General features: G+C 49.0%; 1 protein-coding gene across 1 annotated transcript in view; it reads right to left on the bottom strand.

Moving 5' to 3' along the window:
- MAPK1 (mitogen-activated protein kinase 1) overlaps positions 1 to 24,871 on the bottom strand; it is an 806,732-nt gene that overhangs the window by 307,197 nt on the left and 474,664 nt on the right. Inside the window, exon 5 of the mRNA XM_069619984.1 lies at positions 777 to 891. Coding sequence (XP_069476085.1) covers positions 777 to 891 — 115 coding nt within the window. The remainder of the gene's footprint in view (positions 1 to 776; positions 892 to 24,871) is intronic.

The following is a 24,871-nucleotide window of genomic DNA, read 5'->3' as shown; positions in this document are numbered from 1 at the left end:
TTACAAAATTTACCTCCACCCTACTCCTCTGCAGGCTGGATTGATATGCCAGCCATATATATCGAAAGAAATTGGAGTCAAAGGCTACCCTTGTCAGTGACGCTAAGGTGGTTTGTCTAAAAGGGTGCAGTGGAGCTTTGGATAACGTATATCACTGACAAGGGTAGCCTTTGACTCCAATTTCTTTTGATATATTTGCCTAAACCCTCTGGAGTCAGGCCTCCATCAAAAAAGAGGGTCCTTTTGCCCTTACTGTACACTTCTTGATATGCCAGCCTCCACCCAGAGTTGTTCCCTTCCCACCCTACTCAATTGCTCCTCTGAACAAGGTATTCAACAGTTACTTTAATACCCAAACCATCTAAAACCTCTTAAGATCTATGCTCACAGCCGTCACGTGGGATGGGGGAATCTCTATCCATGCAAAAACGCTACCTATTAAAATTCCTTCTTATAAATCTGAATTTGTGCACGCAGGTGACTTGTGTGAGTAGGGACTCCCACAAGTCTCCTGCGCGCACATAGGTTCCCAAGTTTTCCTCCACCTAAACATCCCCTTTGTCTAGTGGATGCACTAGATTGTGTTTCTATTTGCATCATCTTCATTTACAAAATCATCAAAAATACATTCCTATGTGCCATATTTATGACTTCAATTGATTACTGAGATTTTTTATGAAGGTCACTGGCTTATTAGGATTACTTGCAACAGACTCCGGCTGCAAAACCAAACCATACATTTGCTTTTTAGGCAACTGAAATCAGAATACACTTACCTAGGATATGGTTAAGCTGATCAAGATAATGTTTTCCTGGGAAGATGGGTCTGTTAGATAGCATCTCTGCCAAAATGCAACCAACAGACCAGATATCAATTGATTTGGTATAGCCCTGGCAAAAAAACAAAAAAAACAACAGCTAAGGATAATATATGTAACATTTCAAATCTCTTCCTAAAGTAAATCTTGTATTTGGCGCTGTAATGTGCAGTCCGAGATCCCATCATACATCAATTACATTGTTTGAACAATACAGCCCTCTGCACCTCTCAATTACCTTAAGATAATAGTGCTTTGTGAATGTGGTATTTACAAAGTAATCTGCAACAAATCTCTTGACAAGAAACTCTGGAATACATCGCTGCTCTGGTCACTCTTAGGGCAGAAAGTCAATTTTATGAGCCAGAGTAGCCCCATGTTAGTTTTTGCTATTTCTTGAAATAGGTTTGGGAACTCTTATCCACTTTAGCAGATTTTTCATGAAGATGCAGTAAAGCTGGAGACTCAAATGGGCCACTTCTGTCTTCCCTTTTGGAGTCCTAACTATTTGTATCGCCCCAATGAGACAATCCCTAATCTCACTGGTGACCACAAATCTCAGCCATATTTACTACATAAATGTTTCCAAGGTGCAGGCATCCATAAGGTGGGTGCACCTGTAGATGCCCCCTACATTTCTCAGGGCAACCATGCTCACCTAGATAGGTGGAAGTAAAAGGGCTGGTGGCAGATGGGTTCTTTTAACTCATTGTGTAAATGTTTTGCCCATTTAATAACACTCTGAAAGAAGCAAAACAGTGTTTTAGCCTCTATCTGTTTCTTCTCAAAGTCATTAGGGACTTCCACCTTGCAGTGTTTCTACTGTAGAGAGGATGTGGTTGGCATGGGCTACGTGCACAATAGCCCACGATCAGTATGCAGTGGTTTATACTGGGTATGAGAGAGTGGAGGGAGTGCGTTTCCGTGTGGGAACGCTGCTGGAGTCTTTTTCATTGTTCATTCCTGGTGGAGGCGGATTTATTGACCTGCAAAGACTCACTCCCTGCTACAGAGTGATGAAAGTGTGTTTCTGGGTTCTTATGTGACTGGGAACGGGACACAAATCTCTTTATTAGAACTATCCACTCTCTTGGATTAATGCAACTTCAGCAGCAGAACTAGCCTCTCAGGTACTGTGTTATTAGTGGCTGGGACCGTAAAGTCTTCATTTAACTTGGTATTTACAGTACGGACGCAGTAAGGCAGGAGTGTGGTCCATGATCAGGTCTCGGGAGGATAGCTCAGGGGCAACATGCTCGCCTTGGAAGTAAGACGACCCGGAGCAACACAGGTTCGATCCCCGGGTCCCTGCTTAGAAACCTCTGGGTATTGAGCGCTTTATAAATAACCTATCATATCATAGTCACCCAGTATAGCTCCAAAGAGTGTGAGGCTGTGCGCCATATCCCCGGATACGGTTCAAAACTTTCTGCACGTACATAGTGGTCCTTGTCTTTTGACCTGAAACTTATTCCGCTGCACAATGCCGCCCAGTAAAGAGCAGAAGTCGCAATATAACCTCAGGAGAGAGGGTGGCGAGGAACAAGCTGCCTCACATGGGACAGATACTGGCAGGCATAGAAAAGTGAATTCACCCGGAGTAAAGGGCACGATACCAGCATTTTCTTTTACGCCAGTACGCCAAGTGTAAATGACCCTATGGCAAGAGAATAGCCAGAAGCTCCCAATCAGGTGGGGGGGGGGGGTCCTGCTTATATCACAAGGCTCTATGAACTATGATATAGACAATAATACATTGTTGGATCTTTGTGTGTCCCGGCAAGAATAAATCCCCCTATATGTAAAGAGGGAGAAGTAATTGTATCTGCACAAGTTCTGCAATCTGAAGAGAGCTTAGAACTCGGCACCATCTCGTAGACTATCTGCATCACCAAACTTAGTCCTTGATGATGAGGGCGCAGTGCAGCTTGAGGAATCGGGATCTATGCAAACATCTCTGAAACCCTGCTATATATGCCAAACTTCAATCATCTGTGGCATCGTTGCAATTCGCAATGAAAATACTGCTTAAGCTATGTGGGCTTATTCATAAAAATACTTCAACATTCAAGAATTTACCTAAACTCGTGTATGAGAAGGAGAGGGAAGTTGGGGAGGTTATACCTCCTGTTGATAACCATGATCTATCGGAGGTGTTGCCTAATATTGAGATGAATAAAGAAAATACTGGGTACTCGGCAATATTCTTCTCAAGAAAACAGCGCCGTATGGCAAGGCAAGCTGCCTCACGGAATTTTCTCTGTGAGGCAGCATCCCCCCATCTCAAATACTATACAGCCGGAGAAGAAATAAAAAAAAGCGCGGAAAAGGGCAAATCGCTAAGAAATGCTTAAGCAAAGGTGTGGGCAGCCTCACCAGCTGGATAATTCCCGAAAAAACAGATGAGATTTCATTTCTATTAATGGTACTGATAATCAGGAATTAGATCTATCACAAAAAGTGGGGAGGCTTGTGGCTAATTTCTCTACATCGAACAAGAAGGTGAAGATATCGGCACTGTGCACATTAGCACCTACAGAACTGCCTTCAGAGAAGGTTCCCATAAACAGTTTACTGGAAAGCAAAATGTGCATTATTAAGAACTTGAACCAGAAATGTCGGATGAAATGGTTATCTAGATCGGCATTCTCAACCCGATTGCATGCAATTCCTCAACTGCGCATCTTATTGTCTGAGGATTTTGAGTTTTTTGAACCCTTGAAAGGCATTAACCCTAATGTCACAGCGATCCATTGCTAGTTTTTAGCAATGGCACAACTGCTACGCAAATATTGGGTCACGTTACTATTAGTAAACATAGAAATTGATGTAGACCCGGAACAGGAGGACCCTGTATTAGCAACCAAGACTAGTGCTGGGGGAAATAAGAACTTGTAAACCAGTGCTTCCGACAGGAAATGCAGTTCAGATGTCGTCGTCCATGGACAATGAGATTGTTCTATATGGTCGTGGATAAACCGGGGGTTTAACCACTTTCTGGTACCTGAGGGATCCCACCGATTGAAATGAATTGCTATACTGTACACCAATACTTGGGGAAAAAGGGTCTAAGGGGTAGACCCTATGGTGGGCCTATTATTGGAGTGGTTCATACATCGAAGTACCATAAGATATCGACCTCCTTTGGGTAATACTTTTTCGCTGTGGAGGCAACTATCCCAATTGAGGATTGTTGAGAAGAACAAGTTACTTCTTACCTTGTAACGTTCTTTCGACGGGATGTTCCTCCGACGTATTCCTTATCTTTGATAATCCGTTTCAAGCTTGCTGGCCTCGGAAATTTTTTCTGTAGAGGGCGCTGCGTGTCGACGTCCGCCGAGTCGATGTCCCTTGACGGCCACCGTATCGGCGCCGACTATCGGCGCCGACGTCACCATGCCCATAAATAGCCACGCGTGGCGTCCGTTGCTCAGTTTCGTTTTGTAGCATAAGAAAAGTCATGCCTGAATTGGTTATTGACCTTGAAGGAGCGTAAGGTGCAACCACAAGGGAAGTAATACTGTGGGGATGGATGGGAGGGGTGATAAGGAATACGTTGGAGGAACATCCCGTTGAAAGAACGTTACAAGGTAAGAAGTAACTTGTTCTTCGAAGGGATTGTGTCCTCCGACGTATTCCTTATCTTTGATAGACTCCCATAGCAGTGGCATGCAATTGGAGGTGGAAGTAAGAATGTTATGTATCCCCTTAGGGATGGACCGAATGTAATACGGCCTTGCCAAATCTGGTCTCTTGACTAGTGGAGGAATCCAGGTAGTAAAATGTTGTGAATGTATGTGCGGACGACCATGTGGCAGCTGCACATGTGTCTCTGACCGGTACCCCTCTTTGGAGAGCCGAAGAGGCTGCGATACCCCTGGTTGAATGAGCCCTAAGATTTTGGGGTGGCTCATTCCCTGCCAGTTTGTAACATTCCAGAATGGCAAAAATAATCCATCTCGAAATGGTTTGTTTTGTTATGGGTAGTCCCAACTTGTGACCCGAGTATCTTACAAACAGTTGGTCTGCTTGCCTGATCCTAGCCATTCTGCTGATGTAAAAGCTCAGAGCTCGCGTTGGGTCCAGCCTATGTAGGCTTTCTTCCTCTTTCCCCGGATGGGGAGGAGGGTAGAACGAAGGTAAGGTAATTTTCTGAGTAATATGAAATTCAGAAACCACCTTTGGGAGGAAATTAGGCTTCACCTGTAGGACATTTTTGTCCTTGTGGAAAATTGTATGTGGGGGTTTACAGGAGAGAGCTTGTAGCTCGCTCACCCTCCTAGCAGATGTTAGTGCTACCAATAGGACAGTTTTAAGCGTGAGAAATCTCAGCGAACAAGAGCGAAGTGGTTCGAATGGAGTGCCCATTAGGAAGTTTAAGACTAAATTTAAGTCCCATAAAGGAACTTGGAATGGTTTTGGAGGATGAACATTAGTTAATCCCTTGAGAAATTGTATCACTAGAGGTAGTTTGAAATACGATGGTTCCTCTGCAGTACGCTTGAAGATTGAAAGCGCTGCGAGATAGCCTTTTACAGTGCCAACTTGAAGGCCTGAGTTTGCCAAGTAGAGTAGAAAGGATAACACTGTTGGTGTACCACATGAAAAAGGGTCGATATTCCCTTCTCTACACCAGCTGCAAAATTTGTTCCAACGGCAGCGGTATAAAGACTTTGTTGCTGGCCTTCTGGCCGAAAGCAACACCTCCATGATGTCATCAAGGAGATCCCAATCCTTGTACCTCACCCTTTCAGAAGCCAAGCGTGAAGATTGAGGGTTCTGATGTCTGGATGGAGAACCGGACCTACCTTCTGCGAGAGACGATTCTCTGAGTGGAAGACGGATTGGAGGGCAGATAGACATATCTAGAAGGTCCGGGTACCACGTTCTCCTGGCCCAGTCCGGGGCAATTAGGATCATGGTTTTCCGGAATCTTCTCAACCTCCTGATCATTTGAGGAATAACAGGGACTGGTGGAAACGCGTAAAGGAGTGGAAACTCCCAGTCCACAACGAACGCGTCTCCTAGAGCTCCTCTCGGGGGAAATTCCCTTGAACAGAACAGATCGCACTTCTTGTTGGTGCTTGTGGCGAACAGATCCACCTGAGGGGTTCCCCAAAGGGGGAAGATCTCTTGAAGGACTTCCTGAGCTAACTCCCACTCGTGGGAGACTGTGCTCTGCCTGCTCAGAGCGTCCGCTGTCAAGTTCTTCTCTCCGGCTACGTGGACTGCCGATAGAGAGATTCCTTCTCGAATTGCCCAAAACCAGAGCTGCATTGCCTCTCTGCACAGTGGCAGTGACCCAACGCCTCCTCTTTTGTTGAGGTAGTGCATGGCCACCGTGTTGTCCGTCATTATCAGGACATTTCTTCCCTGTACTGATGGCAGGAAAGGTTTCAGCGCTAGTCTGATCGCTCTCAGCTCCAATAGGTTGATGTGTAGTCTGGACTCCGATGCAGACCAACGACCGCTGATGGTCAAGTCGTTGGAATGGGCTCCCCACCCCGTGAGTGAGGCGTCTGTGACTACTGTTATCTCCGGCCATGGTTGCCAAAACAGTTCTCCTTTCAAGATGTTCTCTGGATAGGCCCACCATTGAAGGTCGCGGGCTACTTTGTCCGGAATCCGGAGGAGATCTGTCATTCTCCCTGGGAACTGCGACCACTGAGTTCTCAGTGCCCACTGAAGAGATCTCATTCTCAGGGGAGCCTCTGGCACAAGGAAGATGCAGGATGCCATAAGGCCTAGCAACCTCAAAAAGTCAAAGGCTGGGAGACGTTGGGCATTTTGAAACTTGTTGACCATCTGCAGAATATTTTGAGCCCTCACCTCTGGTGGCGAGGCTTTTCCCAGGGAAGTGTCCAGGACTGCTCCAATGAACAGGAGTCTCTGTGATGGTATCATCTGTGACTTCTTTAAATTAAGGGAGAAGCCCAGTTTGTGAAGGAAGTGGCAGACATAATCTAGCTGGGTCTGAGCTTGTTCCGAAGATACAGCCCTGATCAGCCAATCGTCTAGGTAGCGGTAGACGTGGATCCGTTCCCTACTTAGACTCGCAGCCACTACCGACATTAACTTGAAGACCCACGGGGCGGAGGTCAGCCCAAATGGCAGAACTCGAAATTGATAATGAGAGTCGCCAATTGCGAACCTCATGTATTTCCTGTGTTTGGGATGGATTGGCACATGGAAATAAGCATCCTGAAGGTCCAGAGATACCAGCCAGTCCTGGAGCTGGAGGGCCTGAAGGATCTGAGAGAGTTTTACCATCTTGAACTTGTCCTTCCTGAGGAACTTGTTCAATTCTCGTAAGTCCAGGATGGGTCTCAGTCCTCCGTCCTTCTTTGGTATGAGAAAGTAGGGGGAGTACCAGCCTTTGTTCCTGTCCGCTACAGTTACCGGTTCTATGGCACCTTTCTCTAGCAGGTCTAGAATTTCCTGCAAGAGGAGCGGATCTGGAGCTTTTAGAGAGCTGTTCCCCGGTGGATGACAGAGATGTGTAGAAAGGGTAGGCAGTAACCCTGGGCAACTGTCTCCAATACCCAAGCATCTGACGTTATAGCCTGCCATTCCGTCAGATGGTGAGTTAACCTGCCCCCTACAGGTGTCTTGTGTGGAAAGACCTCAGAGTGGTTTGGGGGCGGCTGATGCAGATGCCGAGGGTAAAGAGACACCTGCTGCTGCTGCGGCCTTAGTACCTTTGACCCATCCACCTCGGGTGGATCTCCTTTGGCCTCTTTGAGCCGGCTGTCCTCTGCCTTTCCCGAATGCGGAATAATAGCGAAAGGGCTTTACTCTCCCAGAGGTTCCTGAGGGGCAAAAAGGAGTTTGGCGGATAGCAGCTCCTAAAGATGTTGCTGCTGCTTTAGATGTCTGCAACTTTTCCAGACTGTCATCAGCCTTTTTTCCGAATAATGAAGAGCCGTCAAAGGGCATATTCAAAAGTCTGGCCTGTACATCTGGAGCAAAGCCAGACTTTCGCAACCACGCATGCCTGCGGATTGTTGTACTTGCCGCCATGGCCCTGCTGATACTGTTGGCGGAATCGATGCCAGTTTGAAGTGACTTGCACATGGCATCCTTGCCATCTTTAATGTTAAGGAAGGCTTCCTTTTCCTCTCCTTCGGGTATGCAGTCAGCCGCTGATGAAGCACACTCCCACAGTGTGTGACAATCTGGCGAGCGTACAGGTGGCGTTGACGGACTTCAACGCCATACTACAAGCAGAGAAGACTTTCTTTGCCATAGAATCGTACCTCTTGTCATCTCTATCCCGTGGGACAGTAGGGTAAGCGGTCCTGCTGCTTGATGAAGTTGCCGCTTGGACCACCAGACTCTCTGGAGTCAGCAGCAGCTACCCTATACTTGGCTGATAATCTTTTGTTGACAGCAGGGATAACTTCAGGAGTTTCCCAGTTAGATGCAATTTTTCTTTGTAAGGCTGTATGGAAGGGCACCACAGAATCCTCCTGTGGACCTTTGTCTAATATGTCTGTCAGGTCATCCTGTTGAAAAACAGGCAAAGGCGCAGACCAACCCATGAATTCAATAATTCTTGCCATCAGGGTTCTATAGGGTGTTTCGGCATGTTCCCCTGGGTCTGGCTTAACAAAATCCACTTCTGGGGAAGTGTCCAGCCCACTTGCCTCATGTAATGACTCCTGTAGGTCTTTCAACTTTCTTTCCTCAGAGGTGAAATCCTCTGAAACAGGTAGTGTGGTCCTCTGCAACTCGAAGGTTTCCTGGTCAGAATCTTCCCCTTCTTCATAAATCGAAGATAATCCAGGGTACTCTGACCTCTGAAATGGTATAAAACCCATTTCTAAGGCAGAAGGAGCCAAATTCGTCATTATTGGGCAAGAAAACATCGATGTCGTCGACGCCGATGTGACAGGCTTCGAACAGTGTCGAGAAAACCGGAAGAGGCCTCGAAGAACTCGAGAGGGTCGGGATCCTACTCGAGGACATCGACGACGGTCTCGGCGTTGTGCCGGAGGCTCTTGGAATCACCATTGGCTGTGGAGTAGCCGTGGTCTTCTCTTTCATCGGCGTCAATGTCGGCGATGGCGTCGAGTCGATCGACCGATGCGTCGAAGAACCCTTCGACAACGGCGTCGATGGCGCCGATCCTTGCGTCGAAGGAATCTTCGACGACGGCGTTGAAGACGGTGCCTTCTTACCCGATGGCCCGTGGCGCTCTCGGGTGAAATGTTTCGCCGGGTGCTGCGACTCGCAGCGTTTTGATTTTTTGGGTTTTTCACCCTGGGTATCACCCTCAGCTGTCTTCAAGGGGGACGAGGCCGCTTTCTCGAAGACGCTTAACATTTTCTTCCTGAATTCCTCCCACTCAGCCTGAGAGCTGTGTTTTGTGGGGCAGGAGACCCTTTCTGGGGAAACAGAAGACGACGAGGAAGGGATCTTCGACATCTCCTCTTTGAGTGTCTTGATCTCGACGAATGGCGGGAGCTACTTCGAGATCTAGAATGGGAATGTTTTCGACGGTGAGGAGACTAATGCCTCAGCTGAAGAAACATTTGAGGAGGTTTTGACTGACTTACCTCTCTCGAGCTTCCCCTTGCGCTCCTTCAAGGCTTTCGCCGTCATGGACACGCAGTCCTCACACTCTGAACAATGGTGCTCGGCTCCCAAGCACCACAAGCAGATCCTGTGTGGATCCGTTAGACATTTTTTTACCGCTGTCTCGACATTTTTTGAAGTTTTGAAGCCGGATCGCGGCGTTGTCGGTTCCGATGAAGATGCCATCGAGAACGAGTTGGTTATATTTCGAGTAGATGTAGATTAGATTATCTGACTGAACTGAGCAACGATGTTCTGAGGCCCCACGAAGCGCGGAAAAACGGAACTGAGCAACGGACGCCGCGTGTGGCTATTTATGGGCATGGTGACGTCGGCGCCGATACGGTGGCCGTCGAGGGACATCGACTCAGCGGAAGTTGACGCACAGCGCCCTCTACAGAAAAAAGTTTGAGGCCAGCAAGCTGGAAACGTATTATCAAAGATAAGGAATACGTCGGAGGACACAATCCCTTCGAAAAAATGTTACTAGTGAACCTGTATAATCCACCAGGAGCCGCACAGAGAGACGTGAGTTGGGAGATATCATGTGGGTAATTAAAGTTTTGTTGGTGGCGGTTAAACAGGTGTTGAAGGTCTATAAGACACGGAAGAAGCCGACAGTGGAAGAATGGATTTTTGATGTTCGAGTTTTATCGAGATTTGAGAAAACGTTGTATAGTAAACAAAACAAGGAAGCCCTTTATGATAAAATGTGGGGGAGCTTTATTGATCTGTATGGATGATGCTAGATTGGGTTTTGGAGTGGAGTGAAATGGTCTATTTTCTAGGGACATAAATATAGGGCAGGGGTTTGTGTTTGTGTGGTTGTTTTGTGTGGTCCTGTTTGTCTGTTGTCATTTGTTTGGTACATTTGGTTTTGTTTTAGGTCGTCTAATGTTTGATGTGGTGGTATACAGAATTATGGTTTGGAATTCTGTTATATTTATCATCCGCTGTTGTGTATTTTGCAATTTCAATGACCTATGATGTTAATTCTGTTTATTGTATCTTGTTGAAAATAAGAAATAAAGAGTTAAAAAAAAAAAGAGGAAATTTACGATCTGTTTATCCATTGTGTCAATAGTTCCAAGTGTTATCTTATTGTAGTAGGCAGGGACATTAACTGCCATATAAAGGGAGGAGTAGGTATATCCTCAAATCCTGTCCTGCAATCTAAAATTATTATGGAACATTCAGTGACAGATGAGGGAGCCAATTGGTTAAACTTCTTTGAGAGTTGGGAGTTAGAAATTGTGAATGGATGAACGAAGAGCGATTGACCGGGTAAGGCTACCAGGAGTAGGGGTTCCTCCTTTAGTATTTTAGATTATGTGTTTGTGAGCTGTGATGTTGCTGCTTTGATAAAAGATATTTTTGTTAGTGAAAACTCCTGGAGTGACCATGAAGCACTGGTTAGGAGTGTTAGCAGTATAACTTTGAAGACTCATGCCAAACTTTTTGTAGATATGGCAGCAAACTACTCTGCAAATCGAATGATTTGGTCAGAGAGGAATATCATTAAAGCAGGTACAGCTATAGCATGTTTGACTACACCGAATTTTAAAATGTTTGAGGAAATGTCCTCTGAAGAAATTGAGAGATGGCTAGCCTCCTTTTACTGTTCCCATGCCATTGCCAAGACAGGCATGGGATTAAGAGAATCACAGACAGGGACGGTTTACGATAAGACCATCAGACGCCAAATGTAAACGGAGGTGAGATCTGGAAAGCCAAGAAGGCGGCACGATTGCTGTCGACTTTCTCCCAGGTTTCTAGAAAATAAAGTATTGTTTATGGCTTGAATGGTGGAGGCGTTCATGTAAAGATACCTTATGGCAGCAAAAATTAAAGACTCTTTGCAGTAGAAATACCTGCAGTGTATGGTCACTCCTAGGTGAAATTAAAGGTAATCAGAAGCACTCTTATCAACCCCATTAGTGCTTGTTCCTGGAGTACTTTCCTCCTGAAACGCATTTCCACCCTCCCCCACCCCCGAGAGTTATTTGGAGCAGGCCGGAACCGATAAACCAATTTGCCCGCTATTTACTGTAAAGGCTGAAGACTTAGAATTGAACATTAAGAACCTTAAATCTTCTGGGGCCCCTGGCCCGAACGGGCTAGCTAATGTGGTACTTAAGAATAATCCTTATTTTTGTTCCAATTTGCTTAAAATACTGTTTGACAAAGTGCTTGCTGAAGGTGAAATGCCTAGCACTTGGCAGACTGCAATCTTGGTTCCAGTATTTAAAGGAGGTGTTAAGACAGCTGGGCAATTACAGGTTGCTTTCTATGTTAGATACTACCAGGAAATTATTTGCCTCGCTTTTACTCAAAGAAGAACTTGTTACTTGACCTATCTGGTAACGTTCTTTCGATGGGATGTTCCTCCGACGTATTCCACATCCATGACAGGTAATGACCACAGCTGTGCTGCTTCAGAAAATCTTTCGGCGTAGGCGTCCTGCGTCAATGAGTTGTCCCTTGAGGGCCTCCGTTGAGGGTTGACGGCACCGGATGTTATATATAGGACGCACGGCACCCGTAGCCTCAGTTGTAGTTTTTTCCCAGAAAGTGTGGCACCAATCTCCTGCCAGTATGACTGCAGAAAGCCTTGCGGAAAACGTAAGCTGCAATCACAAGAAATTCTGTAGAGTGGCAGGCTGGGAGGGTTCGATGTGGAATACGTTGAAGGAACATCCCATCGAAAGAACGTTACCCGATAGGGTAAGTAACTAGTTCTTCGAGGGGATTGTGTCCTCCGACGTATTCCACATCTATGACAGACTCCCAAAGCAGTACCAACGTATGGAGGTGGGAAAAGAATGTACACATTTAGAAATGTTAGAATGCCCAATCAAATGCTGAACACAGGACTGCCTTACCAAAGGCCAAATCCTGCCCATGGATGGAGTCCAAGGAATAGTGTCTCACAAGGGAATAGTTTCTCACCTGTAACTCCATTTCTCCAGCATTGGTATCTTTCATGGATTCACATGCTTAGAATATTCCCCGTCGTCAGGCTGGGAATCCCCGGTACATTATATAGACCCTTTCCCGTAGGAAAACCTTTTCGACGCTTATGCGTCCTATCCACCTCGTTTTGTATCATGCGTGCCCGCACCGTCAGGACGTCATGATATAAATACAGGACCCGCCCCCGCGCTCCCTCAGATTTCGGCCCCCAAAGTAGTGGGGGAACCGGTTTGCATGTTCAGGGGAGGCAGGTGGGCGCATGTGAATCCATGAAAGATACCAATGCTGGAGAAATGGAGTTACAGGTAAGAAACTATTCCCTTCTCCAGCATTGGATCTTTCATGGATTCACATGCTTAGAATAGATTACATAGCAGTACACCCCCAAGAGAGGAGGCGTGCATGCAAACCCATATACTTTGTTCGCAAAGCCCGTTCCCTATGATCATGTATGCATTAGTAATCGTTAACATAGGAAAACGAACCAGATACAGTCATAAATTCCACAGGATGCAACCCCTCAGTCGGGGCTTACCTTATTGGAATAGGTGTCGGAGCACCGCCTGTCCCATCCGGGTATCTTCGGCATGTTGCTGCGACAGGCAGTAATGGCGGGTAAAGGTGTGTGTAGCCGCCCAGGTAGCCGCCATGCAGATGTCCCCCAGAGGGACTCCGGCCCACAGTGCCGTCGACGATGCCGCTGCTCTAGTTGAATGAGCTCTTGGCCGTCGTAGAAGAGGCTTCCCTGCCCTGGAATGGCAGTACGAAATGGTAGATGACACCCATCTTGACAGTCCTTGCTTTGAAATGGCTTTTCCTCTAGCACGCAAACCATAGGCCACGAACAGTTGTCTCGTTTCTCTGAATGGTTGCGTACGATGAAGATAAAACTTGAGAGCCCTTTTTACATCCAATGTGTGTAACGTGCGCTCCGCTCCCGGGCATGGCTCCGGAAAAAACGTAGGCAACACAATAGAGGAGTGTTTATGGAACACCGAAGGAGCTTTCGGTATGAACTGTGGGTTAGTGGCAAGGGCTACCTTGTTCTTGAAAAATCGTAAGTATGGTGGGTCTACCATTAGAGCCTGAACTTCTGAAATACGTCGGGCTGAAGTGATGGCCACCAGGAAGGCCAATTTCCACGACAAAAACTTTAGAGACGATGATGACATTGGCTCAAAAGGAGGCTTCATAAGAGACGTTAAGACCAGATTGAGGCTCCACTCCGGCGGAAATTTCTTCTCTGGAGGGAAACTCCGAAAGAAGCCTTTAAGGAAGTGTTTAATCAGGCGGTCGCTGAACAATGGTGCCGAATGCCGTCGACGAGTAAACCTGGAAATGGCTGCCAGGTGTACTTTTATTGACGATACCGATAGGCCCTTTTGAGCTAAGAACAGCAAGTATGGACAGAGCTGTTCCCGCTTAATTGATTGCGGGGTCAAACCTGGTTGATCCTCACACCACTGACAGAAACTTCTCCATTTGCACGTGTATGAGGCGTTTGTGGAAGGCGCTCTTGCCGCTTGCAGGATACGCCGACAGTCCTCCGGAATCGTTAGCCGACCGAATTCGGCGAAGTCAGGGGCCAGGCCGTCAACTTGAGGCTGTCCGGGTCGTGATGCCAAACGACACCCTCCTGTCGAGACAGAAGGTCGGGGGTCTTCTGGAATCTCATCGGTTCTTCCACCGCTAAGTGTAGCAGGTCTGAAAACCACACCTGTCTGGCCCAGTACGGGGCCACCAGAATTACCTGACATGGGTACCTGAGGATCCACTGCAACGTCCTCCGGACAAGGGGAAATGGAGGGAATGCGTACAGGAATTTGTTCGACCATGGGAAGGAGAAAGCATCCCCCAGTGAGCCCTGCTGAGGCCATCTGCTTGCGTACTGATGGCATTTACTGTTGTTCTTCGTCGCGAACAAATCTATGGAAGGATGTCCCCATTTCTTGAATACTTGCTGTAGTTGTTGGTCGTTCAGCACCCATTCGTGAACTTCGTTCATTTCTCTGCTGAGGGCATCGGCTTCCACATTTCTCCGCCTGGCAGGTGGAACGCCAAGATTTGCATGTTGTGTTGTAGGGCCCAATGCCAGTTTCTGTGCCTCCGTCGATAGGGACCTTGAGCGTGTCCCTCCTTGTTTCCTCAAGTAGAACATCGTAGTGGTGTTGTCCGTCATGACACGCACCACCGAGTCCCTCAGTTGAGGAAGAAAAGATTTCAGAGCCCATCACACTGCTCTCAGTTCTAGCAGGTTGATATGCAGGGAGGACTCCTGCAACGACCACTGTCCTTGTACCTGTAACGTATCCAGATGAGCTCCCCATCCGCTCAGCGATGCATCCGTCACCACCGTCTTTTGGAACTCCGGTTCCAGTAGAGGCATTCCTTTCGTTAGATGAGTAGACACTCTCCACCAGCAGAGTGCTTGTACTAGTTGTTCGTCGCAAGGCCTCATAAACAGACGGCAGTTGCTTATCAACGGAATGCAGGACGACATGGTCCCTAGCAGGGACATGTATGTGCGCACCAACACCTTGGTACCGCATCTCCATTCCGACGCCTTGCTTTTCAGTTTCTGAATTCTTTCGCTGAATGGTCTCACCAGGCTTGTGTGTGTATGAAACTCCGCCCCTAGAAAGACCAAGGTCCTCAAAGGCTCTACGGAGGACTTGTTGAAGTTTATTGCGAAGCCCAGTTCCTGTAAGAGGGACATTGTGGCCCTTAGACTGTTTCGTGTTTGTTCCCTGGACGAACCTCTGACCAGCCAGTCGTCCAGATATGGATAGACATGGTGACCATCCTTCCTTAAATGGGCCGCTATAGGGGCCAAGCACTTGGTGAACGTCCTGGGGGAGGACTGGAGCCCGAACGGGAGGACCTTGAACTGAAAATGCTTTCTCCCGACGACGAACCTTAAATATCTCCTGTGTCGTGGGCGTATTGGGATGTGAAAATAGGCGTCTTGAAGGTCTAGTGACGACAGATAATCCATGGGTTTCACCGACCTGATAACCTCCTGGAGCTTTAGCATTTTGAATTTTAGGCTCTTTAGCCATTTGTTGAGTACCCTCAGGTCGAGGATGGGCCTCCATTTTCCATTTGGCTTCTTGACAACGAAGAACCGGGAATAAACTCCGTGTCCTTCCTGTGCCACAGGAACTCTCTCTACCGCTCCTTTTCGCAACATAAGCGCCGCCTCGTCGTAGGATTCGGAGGTGGGGCTGGGTCGAAAATACAGGCGGAAGACGTGGAGGCTTGTCTTTGAATTGTAGCGCATGACCCATGCGAATCGTGTCTAGAACCCATCGATCTGTGGTGATGCATTTCCATTGGTCGAAGTGATGAGAGACTCGTCCCCCCCAGGACGTTCCGAAGGCCGTCATTGGTTGCTGGTTTGCTTGTTCTTCGTCGACGAGGGACCCGAGCCTCGCCGCCTGGAAGCTTGATAGTCTCTGCCTCTACGTGCCGACTGGGACGCTCGTCTGAACCCTTGTGACGAGTACGAGGGCCTGGTAAATCCACGGTCCCTCGAGGCTCCAAAGCGGGAGTTTCCAGAAGCACCCCTAAAGGGGCGAAAAGAGCGAAAGTTTCTACCCGTTTGGAGGGCGCCGAGGGACCTAGCAGTATCCGTGTCTTCCTTCATCCTCTTCAACGCTTCATCAACCTTTTCGCCAAACAGGTGTTCCCCTTCACATGGCATGTCAAGGACTTTGTACTGGACTTCAGGACGGAAAGTAGTACATTTGAGCCACGCTTGTCGACGAAGTACTACGCCATGGTTGATTTGTTTGAAACCAGACTGCTAGGTCAACTGCAATATTAATTGCGTGGTTCGAGGCCTCTTCGCCATCCCGCACCAGTAACATGGCTGCTTTCCGGTGTTCGTCTGGCAGGTGTTCTAGGATAGGGGCTAGTTTGTGCCACATTTCTCTATCGTATCGTGACACGATCGCTAAGGAAAAGGCGTCTTGCCTCCTAGCCTCGCTTTCTGGTGGAGTTGAACATTTTTGCTGTACCCTGGCCCTCCTAGCCGCTGCCGCCGACACCACCGAGTCAGACAGAGGTTGTGATGTTAGACATTTTGGAGTGGACTCCGGAGCTTTAAACTTTTTCTCAATCCGCCCCTTTACAGCTGGCTCCGAGAACGGATGGCGCATCGTCTTGAGACCTTCTTGCCACACGTGGTCCAGAATTGGGATGGCAAATACCGATTTCCTCCTTTGACCCATATGGTCAAAAAGGAAACAGTCTTTCTTCTGCTCCTCAGGAATCAAGCCGAACTCGGAACAAGCTTTTCCCATCATTGCATGGAAGGCTCCCACATCATCCGCAGGCGATTGTTGTGTCTGGCTCCTCGTAGACTCTACCTCTACATCCGAATTCCATGTTGGGTCCCTCGACGGTGACAGGGAGATGTCTGACCCTGAGTCACCCAGTATAGAATCGGACTCCGACAACTCACCCTCCTCCTACGCTCGAGGACGATCTTTTACCGCCTGGGGAGCCGTTGGTTTTTTAGTCGTCGAGCGAGCCGTACAAGTTTGCTCGTCGACGGAAGGTACAGAAAAAGGTGACGAAGTCCCAGGTTGAGGGATCTGCGTATCCAGCCGCTGCAGGAGCTTCTGAAGAGTATTAAGCACATCCAGAGACAAAACTGTCTGGGGGGTCAGTAACGTTGATGATATAGGTACCATACCCCCACTCGCACTCGTCGTCGTCGCCGACATGGAAGGCCGTAAGCCTAAATCCGATGGCTGCAGAACCGTGCCACCTTCGCCTTCCGCCGAGCAGGCCGTGTCTGGCTGCAGTAAGACTTCAGGGGGGATCGGGTCATAGACCTCTGGCAGCCAAGCCATAGACTGAGTCTCCGTCGACGAAGGAATCCCAACCGCTGCTGCCTGAACGGTAATAGGCATCGTCAATGACACCGAGGTCGACGAGCAAGTAGTCGTCGTCGAGCCCTTAGACTTCGTCGCCGATTTCGATGCCGACTTCCCGGCTGAAGCGTCTCGACTCACGGAAGACCTGGGACGGTCCCCTGAGGAGGATTTTGACAGCGCTTGCCTCTCCGTCTTAGATGATGAGGAGGAGGAGGGCTTTTTATGTGATGAGGAAGACCCAGCATGCTTCCCCTTATGCTTGTCCTCAGCGCGGTTTTCTGCTGGTCGTATCTTTTTCGGAGGGGGTTCCGACTTGCTCCTGGAGGCCGTGGAGCCAACTTCCGAAGCCAGGTAGGCACCCGCTCCATCATTAAGCCAGTCGACCAGCCTTCTTTTACGGTCCTTAAGGGTTTTTTGGGAGAAACCCTGGCATATCTCACATGTATCCGCCGTGTGGTGCGGGTGGAGACAGTAGATACAATCCATGTGGGCATCTCCTTCATAACTTTTTTGAGGCCACATGTCGCACAAGGGCGAAATAACGCTTTTCCAGACAATTCTCCAGAGTTTGAACGTCGCCGAAGCGAAACAGAAAAACAACCTAGTTTCCACTAGCAGTAATCACAAGGATCCCACTACTTTGAAAGACGGTTGAAATCTGAGGGAGCGCGGGGGCGGGTCCTGTATTTATATCATGACGTCCTGACGGTGCGGGCACGCATGATACAAAACGAGGTGGATAGGACGCATAAGCGTCGAAAAAGTTTTCCTACGGGAAAGGGTCTATATAATGTACCGGGGATTCCCAGCCTGACGACGGGGAATATTCTAAGCATGTGAATCCATGAAAGATCCAATGCTGGAGAAAAGTATGGACAGGGGCCCATGTGGCCGCTTTGCAAATATTGCGAATCGCAACACCCCTCTGTAGGGCAGTGGAGGCAGCCACACTCCTAGTAGAGTGAGCCCGAAAGCCTACCGGAGGGTCTTGTCCCGCCAAAACTCAGATCGTCAAAATGATCCATCTGGACAAGGTCTGCTTGGAAACAGCCTGACCTAAACACCTTCCAGCATAACCAACGAAAAGCTGATCGTCCACTATGACCCGGGATATTCGTGAGAGATAGAAACTCAAAGCTCTCCTAGGATCCAACCTATGGAGCCTCTCCTCTTCCATGTCAGGATGTGGAGGAGGATAAAACGCCAGAAGAAATACCTCTGGCTCAAATGGAATTCCGACACAACCTTCGGAAGAAAAGAAGGCCGCACCCTAAGGACAACCCTGTCCTTATGGAACACAGTGAAGGGTGGTTTGGCGGAAAGTGCCTGTAACTCACACTGCATGCGGAAGTAACTACAACTAAAAATAGTTTTAAAGGACAACAGTTGCAACGGACAAGAATGTAAGGGCTCAAACGGAGCTCCCATTAGGAACTTCAAAACCAAATTCAAATCCCATCCCGGCACCTGGAAAGGCGACGGTGGAAACACATTAGTTAGCCCTTTTAGAAATGGAGAGATCAAAGGGATCTTAAAAAAAGAACATTCCTCAGACAAGCGCTTAAATATGGACAGCGCCGCCAAGTAACCCTTAATGGTGTTAGGGAGAATTCTCTGTTAAGGCTAATTTCCCAAACCTAGTGAGTCCCCGAGCAGCTTTGCTGGATTTTTGGGGTTTATTTTTTTCTCCTGCTAAGAGTGAGACTCTTTCTCCCACTCTTAGACCTGATTTGAGATATCCTTTGACTTTGTAATGTGTTTTATGGGCTATGGGGTCTTTTACTCCATAGGGTTTCATGTGGTTTTTGGTAAGTGCGTTACACAGCACCCTCAGTGCAGTAACACAGGGGTGTCATAGTGACCCCCAAACATAGACTCCATACCCTGGGACTGACTACTGTCTCCCAGTGCATGTAAGGTCACCATTGACTTTACTAGTCTTAAATTGTGAACAGAACCAATACAAACCATCATATTGTGGAAGTACTGGTAGGGGTAATTAGATTGCCCCTGGGTCTGTTTTTCGAGGGGGCACTGTGCAGCCTCCCCTCGTCGAGTTTCTGGCTGGTGGCAGTGGTTACCACGCCTAATATTCCACCGGAATATTTCCTATGAGATTTTCCCATTCATTTTAAATGCACCACTTTTTGGTGCAATGTTAAAGATACCGCTGGGTTATTTATTTAATATTTATTCCCCAGTTGGGTCTTTTTGCCAGGACTCGGTTTTAAAATGGCGTTTGTGCTCGCCTCTGTAACTCCAACCCAAGTCGAGCCCTTTGTTCCACTTTTTGGCGGGCTTCTCCACTGAAGCCTCCAAAAGTGGTGCCACTCTGTCTGGGTCTACAGGATGCGTGGGAGAGGGGTTTAGGCACCCTGGACTGAGTTGCCTCGGCAACTCAAGTCGCACTCTTGTGTGATTGGCCCAGTGGTGAGCCACCCGGCTCACCACATAGCATGTTTGAGTGACAGGTAGGACTGATGAATGGGGGTTTTCTGCATAAAAGCAGGGCTTTGGGGACTGGAGCTTCAGAAGTCGCCACAGGACCAAAGAATCCGAAGAGGGAGAAGCTGAGCCGACCTGCAACGACACCACCAGTGGAGCCCTGCTGAACCGTCTCACCACTTCCCAACGACAGAAGATCTTCATCGCGGAGAGTCTTCTTCCTCTGAAATGGTGGGGGATAACCAGTTTGCCCTCTTTTTCGCCTTCATGGATCGTCTCGTGGTCGAATCGCCCATGCCAAGCACCCCGGCGGCCGGATAGCCACGCTTCACCACTACCGCAAATAAAAGGGTAGTACCTTTTAACCGGGAAACTCCGCGGCTGGTTTCTTCCCTGGCAGTGCAACGACCTCCAGCTTTCCTCCACTTCAAGATCTCCTCTTCCCCTGGACAAAGCACCGACTTGCACCCACTGCCAGGAACAACTGCCCCCGCTGGAGCTTTCTCACCATTTCAGGTACTGTGTCCCACCTGGTCTCCCTTGCAACAGACTGTTCAAGGTGTCCCGTAAATCCTCGACTTTCTATCCTGGGGTGACTTGGGACCTGCTAACTAACTTTTTCTGAACTGATCCAACCCTTTTTGAACTATCTGCAACGACTCAAGTACTATTCAAATGTGTGATCCTGGACACATTCCACCTTGCTCTCTCCAAGAGTGGGCCTGGCTTAGGACTTTCTTGCTCCTCGGTAGACTTTTCCTTTTCTGACTTGCTCTGGTTCTCTTAAAGTGTTGGTATTGTGTATTTTCCTAATTCTGCCTCCCCCCTTTTAATTAACTTAATGGAGTGCCATCTTAGGTTAAGCACTCACCTCTGTCTGAAAATAAGTGGCGTTTTAACTAAGACTTGTTCAATAAGTAATCAGGGATGTACATATATATTAATAGTGACTGTGTTTGAACTTGCGTGCCATATTAGTGTATATTACAAAGTGTGTTTTTAAATAAATAATTATATACTTTTATACCCAAATTCTGGTCTGTGTTTGCTTGTGCTACTGTATTTTGGTACCTATTTTGTATACTCTATATACTGTCCAACTCTTCTTGAGAGAAGTCTGGCTGCTCAGCCACAGCTACCAGGTAAATCTGAGTGGTACAGACTGCTACCAATTGGGTTTACTGCCAACACCTGTAGTCCTAAGCCTTTTGCAGTGGTCCCTAAGGGAACTGCACAGGTTTCTGCCTTACAAATGGCACCTACTTGCAGACCTTTGTGGGTTAAAGAAAGCAAAAAAGACAAAACCAAAGGAATGGAACATTGGAAAGGATCCACATTCTGTACCCTGCACCAGTCGCAGAACTTTCTCCAATGGTACAGGGATTCCGTTGCGGGCCTCTTGGCTGAAAGCAACACCGCCATCACGTCTTCAGGGAGGTCCCAATCCTTTTACCCCAACCTTTCAGATACCAAGCGTGAAGGTTTAGAGTACTGACCTCTGGATGGAGAACCCGACCCCCCTCCTGTGAGAGCAGATCGTCTCGGTAGGGAAGATGGCGTGGAGGGCAGATGGACATGTCTAGAAGGTCTGGGTACCACGCTCTCGTGGCCCATGCTGGAGCAATGAGGATCAACTGGGAACCGAACCTCCATAACCTCTGCAACACCTGCGGAATGACGGGGACTGGAGGAAACGCGTACAGCAGTGGGAATGACCACTCCACCACAAACGCGTCCCCTAAGGCTCCTCTTGGCGGAAATTCACGCGAGCAGATTCTTTCGCACTTCCGGTTGACACTAGCGGCGAAGACATCCACTTGTGGGGTTCCCCAAAGGGCAAAGATCACCAACAGACCTTCCTGAGCCAGCTCTCACTCGTGAGAGACTGTGCTCTGCCTGCTCGGAGCGTCCGCCGCTGCGTTTTCGTCTCCGGCCAGATGAACTGCCGAGATCGAAATGTCCTGCCGAATGGCCAGAACTAGAGCTGCGCCGCCTCCCTACACAACGGGAGTGACCCCTGCCTCCCCCCCACCCGTTTTGTTGAGGTAGTGCACAGGGCTAGCCTGACGGCCCTCAGCTCTAACAGATTGATGTGGAGTCTGAACTCCGACAGAGACCAACGGCCGCTGGCTGTCAACTCATTGGCATGAGCTCCCCAAACCATGAGGGATGCATCCATCACGATCGTCACCTCCGGCCACTGTTGCCAAAATGGAGCTCCCTTCATCAGTTTGCCTTCGACGGTCCACTACAGAAGATCCTGGCGACCGAGGGTGGAATCTGAACGGGATCCGACATCCTGCCGGAGAACTGCGACCACTGCATCTTGAGAGCCCACTGCAGAGATCTCATCCGCAGCCTGGCCTCTGGCACCAGGAAAATGCAGGATGCCATGAGGCCGAGCAACCTCAAGAACTCTAACGCCGGAAGACTCCGGGCACGTTGAAATTTGTCCACCATCTGCAGAATGTGAGGAGCCCTCATCTGGGGAGGCGAACACTGCCCCAGGGATGTGTCGAGCACTGCTCCCATGTATTGGGGCCATTGGGTAGGTGTCAAATGGGACTTCTTTAAATTGAGGGAGAAGCCCAGCTTGTGAACGGAGTGGCAGGTGACGGACAGATGATCCAGGGCTTGCTCGGGAGAGTGCACCCTGAACATCCAATCATCCAGGTAGGGGTAGACGTGAATCCCGCCTTTCCCGAGATACGCTGCCACCACCACCATCAGCTTGGTGAAGACCCTCGGGGGCGGAGGTCAATCCGAACGGCAGGACCCGAAACTGAAAATGCGAGTTGCCAACCACGAACCTCAGGTACTTCCTGTGCTTCGGATGAATCGGCACATGAAAGTAAGCATCCTTGAGGTTGAGAGACACCAACCAATCCTGAAGATGAAGGGCCTGGAGGACTTGAGAAAGAGTTACCATCTTGAACTTGTCCTTCCTGAGGAGCTTGTTCAGACAACAAAAGTCCATGATGGGTCTCAATTCCCAGTCTTTTTTCAGGATCAAAAAATAAGAGGAATACCATCCCTTGTTCCTCTCCGCTACAGGCACCAGTTCTATGGCGCCTTTCTCTAGCACGGATAGGATTTCCTGCACAAGGAGTGGATCTGCAAGCTTGAAAGAGCTTCCCCAGTGGATTGTCCTGAGGCCTCTGCCGAAAGGGAAGACAGTAGCCATGGGTTATGATCTCCAGAACCCACACATCTGAAGTAATGGCACGCCATTCTCCATGATGCTGCGCAAGTCTGCTCCCAACCAGAGAAGCATGGGACATGGCCTCATGACTGAGCGGATGCGGCTGAGCCTGAGGGCAAAGAGGCAACTGCCCGAGCGGCTTTGGCACCTCAAGTACCTTGCTTTCCACTTCTTGTACACCTATGGTGGCTCCTTTGATTGGCAGCTCTTCTTGATCTACCAAAGGAAGAGTAGTACCTAAAGGAACCTCCCCTCCACTGCTGTCCCCTAGGACGAAAAGGCAGAGGTTGCTGCAGCTTTGGAGGTCTGCAACCTCTCAAGGCTCTCGTCAGCCTTGCTGCCAAACAGATGGACACCATCAAAGGACATGTTGAGAAGCCGGGATGCACATCAGGTGCAAACCCCGACTTCCGCAACCACGCACATCTGCGTATGACGGTGCTCGCCGTCATGAATCGACTGACACAGTCTGCCGTGGCCAAACCCGACTGAACGGCTTCACACATGGCATCCTTGCCGTCCTGCACGAGGGCTAGAAAACCATCCTGTTCCTCCCCTTCGGGAATATGCTCAGCCGCCAAAGATGCACAATTCCACAGAGTGTGAGTGAATCTTGCCAAGCCACAAACTGAGTTGGCTGCCTTCAAAGCCATAACCCGAGATGAAAATACCTTCTTCGCCCAAACATCAAAGCACTTATTGTCCCCATCAGGAGGGATGGTAGGGTACGCAGCCTGCTTTGCGGGGGCCATAGCCGCCTGCACCACCAAACTCTCCGGAGTAGGGTGCGTCGACAAGTAGCAGGGGTCACCACTGGCTGGACGGTATTTTTTTGGAAGCAACTTATTTACTGCCGGGAGACTCTCCGGAGCAGTCCAAGCCGCTGCCACCCTTCTTTGCAAAGCCATATAAAATGGCAACACCGGGTCAGTGGGTGGACCTTGGTCCAGGATATCCATCAGGTCATCCTGAAGAAAATCAACAGGTGGAGCAGACCACCCCAAGTATTCAGTCACCCTCGACACGAGATGCCTATATGAGGAATCAGCATGAGTACCAGGCTCAGGCCTTCCAAACTCCACCTCCGGAGAGGTGCCAAGCCCACTGGCGTCATGCAAAGACAGAGTTCTTCCATCTGACTGACCAGACAACAGGTCATCAGGGACATCAGGAGGCACAACCATCTCCTGATCAGACCCTTCTTCCACCTCCGAAATATAATTCAAAGGTTGGAATAAATCCAATCTGGGTGGAGGATCAGAGAAGGGCTCAAAAACAGGCCTCACAGACTTACTGAGAGCTTTCCTCAGAGTTTCCACAGCCCTCCGGGGCACCTCTGGCAAATCCTCCACAAACAGCATCGAGGGCGCCAATGGAATCAGTGTCGACCGAGTCGCTGATGACTTCGACAACTGCTTCGAAGCCGGAGCCTCGAGAAAGTCCCTCGACGGACAAGGCACCAATGGCGTTGATGTCTTCATGGAAGGCTTCACAGGTTCTGAAGGTCTTGCTGGCGTCGAGGACCGGGACCTGGATCTGGCCCGGCTACGGCGATCAACCTTGTCCGATCGGGACCTCGACGGCTCCCGATGATCGCGCGGACCGCCGAGCCCGAAAGGCGTGCGAGTGGTGGCCCTAGCCCATTCCTTGCTGGCTTCTCTCGAAGGCGTGGGCGGAACAGTGCCATGCGATTCGAAAATCGCCATCATCTGCTGGCAGAATGCCTCCCTTTCGGCCGGCGACGAAGACTTGGTGGACAAGTCAACCGCCTTCTGGCGGAGTCCTCCGACGAGGACGGGGAAGGCGACCGGTGAATGCGCTTCTGCGAATGCCTAGAAGAGGTAGAGGAATTGCGGGAACCACTCCGAGACCGAGACCCCCTGGACTTTCACTGACGCGGAGAGTCGCCCCTCGAGTCGTCGGTCGAAAGTCCAGCGATTTCGATTTATGGGGCTTAGACACCCTACCTACTG

This window comes from Ambystoma mexicanum, chromosome 10, assembly GCF_040938575.1.
Source record: "Ambystoma mexicanum isolate Mex_15411 chromosome 10, UKY_AmexF1_1, whole genome shotgun sequence".
Lineage (NCBI taxonomy): Eukaryota > Metazoa > Chordata > Amphibia > Caudata > Ambystomatidae > Ambystoma > Ambystoma mexicanum.
The sequence above is the reverse complement of the archived record's forward strand: the minus strand, read 5'-3'. Positions and strand labels throughout refer to the sequence as shown.